This window comes from Polypterus senegalus, chromosome 10, assembly GCF_016835505.1.
Source record: "Polypterus senegalus isolate Bchr_013 chromosome 10, ASM1683550v1, whole genome shotgun sequence".
Lineage (NCBI taxonomy): Eukaryota > Metazoa > Chordata > Cladistia > Polypteriformes > Polypteridae > Polypterus > Polypterus senegalus.
In genome coordinates this window covers 165,874,313-165,880,725 of record NC_053163.1, presented here as the reverse complement: position 1 = coordinate 165,880,725, position 6,413 = coordinate 165,874,313, and the positions used below count along the sequence as shown (strand labels likewise).

Here is a 6,413-nt window from a genome sequence, read left to right as displayed (position 1 = left end):
TTGAATTGCGCTTATTTATAGACAGATTGAGACCAAAGTTAGTCCAAAACACGAAACGACAGAATCTTTCTACTGGACCGGACCTGAGTCATGACGAATTTACTCGGCTGCTGGGAACGAACAGATCGCCTGGAAGGTCACGGCTTTCCCCGAACACATTGTCTGCTAATTCGCCCTTTACACACGCTATTGTTCTCCCTGGGGGTGAAGTAAAGGGGGTCAGAAGAGTGCACAGCGCCCCCCGGTGGTCTTAGAGAGTGCCGGAAAAGGAGGCTCCCCTACTCCACTCTTAACAAGCGAGCGACTGGCAGACGTGCACTTGGCTGAGCTGCGACGCAGAGAGCGCATCGGGGCTGCTGTGGAACGGGGCGAGCGACCAAAAGAGGTAAGACGGTGTTTGGGGGGGCTTTGGGCTCTCCGGTGACCCACTTCAGTTCAGACAGAGCGCTTTCACCGATTAACCGGCAGTCCATCCGTGCATTTTCAGACCCGTTGGTTTTTCTTGTTGCTCCACAGCTTTGGGGACTTTCAGCGAACCGGCAAGGCATGTGAAGGCGCGCGTCTGGGGTGCTGAATTAGGGTGAAGGTTCAGCTGCACATAAATCTGTGGAATAAAGTGATGAAGTCACTGATTGTGAAGAATCGCGCTCTTCTCCTCTAGAAATGACCACACTTCATATGCATTACAGAAAAACGCACTTTATGTGCATTGCCACAACCCAGGGAGAGTTTCTTGGAAAATGCTGAGGGTTGATAGCTCATATAAAAAGTTAATACAATTGTGCAGAATAATGCTTTTTGTGTGCAATATGGGGAGAGATTTTTAAACAACTGAATTGTGGGTAGTTTAAAACAAAACGCATAAAAAGATTCTGCTGCTCACCGTATGCACAATCTGTTAAAAACTGACGGCACAGTTGGCGATTGCCGGAACGAAATAACGGACGGATGGGTGGATGTCGTATAGAAGGACTTGTATGCAAAAGGCGTTTCAAACTTAATCTAAAAGTTTGTTTTCTTCGAAATCTATCTGTCCATCATATAGTGCCTATCTATCTATCTATCTATCTATCTATCTATCTATCTATCTATCTATCTATCTATCTATCTATCTATCTACGCGCCGCTCTCACTAATTACCGGGATGTTGGACAATATGCTACATTGTCAGTTATAATAAAAGAGAGTCGTAGTGGGGGTCCTCGCCCGTCCATTGAATGCATTCAGGACAGAGTGCCCGATTGTGTAGACATTTCATGATACAAGGAGACATGAAAAGACGTGATTTTCGTCCTTTCCGAGAAAATGTTTTTGGTAAAAGACGCTGAATCCCCAAAAGTGCGTTATTAGAAAGGTTGGGATAAAGTTGGTCGTTGAAGTTTCACTCTTGCACTAAGTGTCGTTCATTGTTTGGGAGTTGGATGATGGGACATGCTGAGAACAAGCAGCCTGAACACTTCAAAGCATCAAATCCGAAAACCACTGCCTGGCTGAAGGCTCTCAGAATTCGGGGAGTTTGGGGGCTTCTACACCCGAAATGAATCTCTGCCTTTCTAAAACTGTCGTCAAACGTCTTTCTTTGTCTTTAAGCCAAACCTCATTAATCTGTAAATATCCATCTATCTATTCACGTTTCGCTTTTTGTCATCATTAATTTAAAATTATTGATATTAGTATGAATGTTATTTACTAGTCTGACAGTTGTGCCTTTACATCTATATCTATCTATCTATTAATTATATAGTTCATCTTACTATCTATGTATTATATAGTTCCTTTTTATCCATTATATAGTTCCTTTTTATCCATTATATAGTTCCTTTTTATCTATTATATAGTTCCTTTTTATTATATAGTTCCTTATTATCTATTATATAGTTCCTTTATCTATTATATAGTTCCTTTATCTATTATATAGTTCCTTTTTCTATCTATCTATCTATCTATCTATCTATCTATCTATCTATCTATCTATCTATCTATCTATCGCTTTTCACATCTATCTATAGGTATCTCTTATATAGCACCTTTCATTTCTTACGTGTCATTCTTTGATCCAGTACCTCTCATTATTATTTATTTTATTCAGAACCTTTTATCTCCCTATTCAGTATTAAGTGCCTTTTTTCTCTCACTTATCGGTGCATTGACGATTCTATATTGTCCCTAGTGTGTGCTCGGTGTGTGCTTGGTGTGTGTGTGCCCTGCGTTGGGCTGGCGCCCTGCCCGGGGTTTGTTTCCTGCCTTGCACCCTGTGTTGGCTGGGATTGGCTTCAGCAGACCCCCGTGGCCCTTTTGGATAATGGATGGTTGGATTTTCGTCTGTTCCCTTTTTTAGCTCGCTTGTATGAACCTGAGTACGTCCTTTCAGTGCCTGTCTGTCTGTCTGTCTGTCTGTCTGTCTGTCACCTGCACATCCGCGCCATGCCACCCGCCTATAACCCCGGGGTCCTCCCCGATTCTTTCTTCATTCGGTTTCATTTCTGTTTCAGGACGGACGCCATGCAGTCTTTGTCGGTGTGCGGCGGCTACGCGTTTGACGAGACGGAGCGGAGCGCGGAGTGAAACGCGAGGTCGTGGCGCCACCTGCTGGCCTTCATGGAGCGGACGAGCGCAAGTCACCCACACAGCATGGGCCTCCAGCAAGGCGAAGACCTGATCTTACGGCATTACAACCACACGGGCAAATTCCGCAAGGGCGGCGACTCGAGCCTGAAAGCCGACTCCGTCGTCTTCATCATCGTCTGCTGCTTCATCATTCTCGAGAACATTCTGGTCCTGCTGACCATATGGAGAACGAAAAAGTTCCACAAGCCCATGTACTACTTCATTGGCAACCTGGCACTTTCGGACCTGCTGGCAGGAGTGGCGTACACGTGCAACATTTTGTTGTCGGGCGCCAACACGTACACTTTGACGCGCCACCAGTGGTTCCTGCGGGAGGGCAGCATGTTTGTGGCCTTGTCGGCTTCGGTCTTCAGCCTGCTGGCCATCGCGGCCGAGCGCTACCTGACCATGCTTAAAATGAAACTGCACAACGGGGGCAAGACGTACCGCGTCTTCCTGCTCATCAGCGCCTGCTGGTTTGTGTCGGCCATTCTGGGAGGGCTGCCCATAATGGGCTGGAATTGCATTGCACAGCTGGACAGCTGCTCCACCGTCCTGCCTCTCTACCACAAGACCTACATTCTGTTCTGCACCACCGTCTTCAGCATCATCCTGATGGCCATCGTCATCCTCTACTCCAGGATCTACGCTTTTGTGAGGATCCGGAGCAGCCAGCTGGTTTTCAGGAAATACTCCACCAGCCGGAGCAGCAAGAGCAGCGAGAAGTCCATGGCGCTGCTCAAGACGGTCATCATTGTGCTCAGCTGCTTCATCCTCTGCTGGGCGCCGCTCTTCATCCTGCTTCTGCTCGACGTCGCCTGTCAGGTGAACACGTGTTGGATCCTCTACAAGGCCGAGTGGTTCCTGGCGCTGGCTGTCCTCAATTCCGCCATGAACCCGCTCATCTACACCCTGACCAGCAACGAAATGCGCAGGGCCTTCCTCCGAATGCTCCTCTGCGACTTCTGCAAGGGCACCGGCCCGGGGGCTCAGCTCAAGCGCTCCATCATCGGCGGCAAGGACTTCAGCCGCAGCAAGTCGGACAACTCGAGCCACCCGAACAAGGACGAGCCCGAGTCGCCAGAGACGGTCGTCTCCTCTGGGAATATTAACTCGTCCTCATAAAGGGGGCGTATGGGAAGCCGGGTGTGGAAACTGGAAGGACGAGGCCTGTTTGGGGCTCAAAGGGCCAGCACTTCAGACAGCCAGTGAGGGCCGTGACAGTGGCAGGCCGGGCATTGTGAGAAGAAACTGCACCCCCCACACACACACCCCACTTGCCCACCCTGGCACAGGGCACTGCTTACACCCTCCTGGGGGGGCCAAGACTATAAAACTACAGTAGCCCTGCACTTAGGGATTTTGATGTTAATTTGCACAAAGTCTGATGGCTTCGGTTTTTAATTTCTCTGTTTGGAAAAGAAAGGAAAAAAAAAACAACAACAGCTCTTGTTGACCGTCTGCTTACCTTGTACAGTGTAAAAGTAAAAACAAATTAATATTAATAAAAGAAAAAAATAGCTTGGATTTGTGTGTCGCCATTTATACTGATTTTCTATTGCCAGGCTGCTAGTTGATAAGTGAAGTCAATGGAGACTGAAAGCTGGAAATGGAGCTTTATTCGTGTTGTTCAGCTTTATCAAATGTATTATTTCCACTTCCGGTGACCAGTCCAGGGTTGGTTCGCTCTGTGTAACCAGTGCTGCCAGAATAGACAATCAGCCGCCCGCACTCCGCAGAAACGTACGGAAGTCTATTAGGGCCACGGTGACGAAAAAAAAAAACCCCTAAATGTCGAGATTAAAGTGGACTCGTTGACTTTATCCCAAACATCCATCCATCCATCCATTTTCTAACCCACTGACTCCGAATAGGGTCACGGGGGTCTGCTGGAGCCAATCCCAGCCAACACAGGGCACAAGGCAGGAACCAATCCTGGGCAGGGTGCCAACCCACCGCAGTTATCCTCGACATTTCCACGTTATTCTCGTAGTTTATTTTGTCAGGAGAATGTCGCAAACTAAACTTCATCTTAAAATGAATGTTTAATTTACTAAATTTTCTCAAACCCCGTCATAAATTAATGTAGCACATTAAATGCTTTATATCAAGTGTTCCCCGACCCAGTTGTTAATCTCTACGCGCTTCTTAAACTGACTTCCTCCGCACCGAGAGGCCGCACATTGACTTCGTGATATTCCTGCTATGAACTTTCAGAATACTAAAATAAATACTTGATATCTTTTTCACGATGAAATGGATTAAAGCAGGTATTAAATATGGGTGGCGGGGGGCACCGTGGCGTGGCTGGGGTGCTGCTCCCTTGGTTTAAGGGCTCCCCAGGTGTACGTTCAGTGTAGAGAACTTTATGGCAGGTGTGACGAGGCTCCAAAAAAACGCGATATAGGAATGGGTATCGCACAGGTTTAACTGACATATTGTGTAAATGTTGGGTTCGCGATGTGGTGATCGGAGACACAAACACAGAATTCAATGCATGTTCTTCTTTATTGCATGCGTGCTGTCTCTGTTTGACGTACTAAACCTCCAGTTCCTATCCTTCCTTTTTCCTTCTCCACATAACCAATCACCACACGATAAACGTCTTTGTGAAATTAAAACTAGTTATAAACTTAGACCTCACAGTTTTCAGAACTTCAAATGTATTAAAGCATGTGGGGGGCACGGTGGCGTGGTGGCTGCACTGCTGCCTCGCAGCAATGCGGTCCCGGGTGTTCTCTGCCTTGACTTTGCATGTTTTTTCTGGTGGGTTTACTCGGCGTGCTTCAGTCGCCTTTCAAAGTCATGTAGGATGTGGGGTTTTTTATGCTATATTGACCCTGCTAGTGTATGTGTTGCTTGTATTCACCCTGCGATGTGCTGGCACCCCATTCAGGATTTACTCCTGCCTCGTACACGATGCTTGCTGGGATGGGCGCAACCCTGAATGGATGGCATAACTTTAACATGTATAACGAAGATTTTTTTAAAAGTTCTGAAAACTCTGAAGTCTGGGTTTAATTTCACAAAGACGTTTATAGTGGAGAAAGAAAAAGGGAGGATAGGAGACAGAGACAGCACGCCTGCAATAAAGAAGAACATGCATTGAATTCTGTGTTTGTGTCTCCGATCACCACATCACGAACCCAACATTTACACAATATGTCAGTTAAACCTGTGCGATACCCATTCCTATATCCCGTTTTTTTGGAGCCTCGTCACACCTGCCATAAAGTTCTCTACGCTGAACGTACACCTGGGGAGCCCTTAATGCAAGGGAGCAGCACTACAGCCACACCACCCATGTTTAATACCTGCTTTAATGCATTTCATCGTGAAAAAGATATCAAGTATTTATCTTAGTATTCTGAATGTTCATAGAGCACGAATATCACGAAGTCAATGTGCGGCGATCGCTGCCGGCGCCTCTCAGTGCGGAGGAAGTCAGTTTAAGAAGCGCGTAGAGATTAACAACTGGGTCGGGGAACACTTGATATAAAGCATTTAATGTGCTACTTTAATTTATGACGGGGTTTGAGAAAATCTAGCAAATTAAGCATTCATTTTAAGATGAAGTTTAGTTTGCGACATTCTCCTGACAAAATAAACTACTAGAATAACGTGGAAATGTCGAGAATAAAGTCAACATGTCCACTTTAATCTCGACATTTAGTTTTTTTTTTCCACCGTGGTTCTAATAGGATTCCGTAGAAACGGGCTACAAAATGGATGGAAGGATTAATGAAGTGAACATTGAGGTCCTTCAAGTTACCAGTTACATACAGCAGATGGCGCTCAAGGGTGCA

The 6,413-nt window shown here is 46.3% G+C and overlaps 1 protein-coding gene across 2 annotated transcripts; it reads left to right on the top strand.

Annotated features, from left to right (window-relative positions):
• s1pr1 (sphingosine-1-phosphate receptor 1) lies at positions 1-4,130 on the top strand. 2 transcript variants are annotated; one of them, XM_039767307.1, is made up of 2 exons: positions 1-385; positions 2,493-4,130. In XM_039767307.1, the coding sequence occupies exon 2, from the start codon at positions 2,599-2,601 to the stop codon at positions 3,730-3,732; it is 1,134 nt and encodes a 377-aa protein (XP_039623241.1). In that variant the 5' UTR covers positions 1-385; positions 2,493-2,598; the 3' UTR covers positions 3,733-4,130. The 2 variants fall into 2 exon arrangements, with proteins under 2 accessions (XP_039623241.1, XP_039623242.1); XM_039767308.1 differs by lacking the exon at positions 1-385 and adding an exon at positions 1,310-1,607.
• The last annotated feature ends 2,283 nt before the right edge of the window (positions 4,131-6,413 follow it).

Excerpts from the sequence above, each read along its gene's own strand:
- s1pr1 (XM_039767307.1), top strand. The coding sequence starts at position 2,599 with ATGGAGCGGACGAGCGCAAGTCACCCACACAGCATGGGCCTCCAGCAA.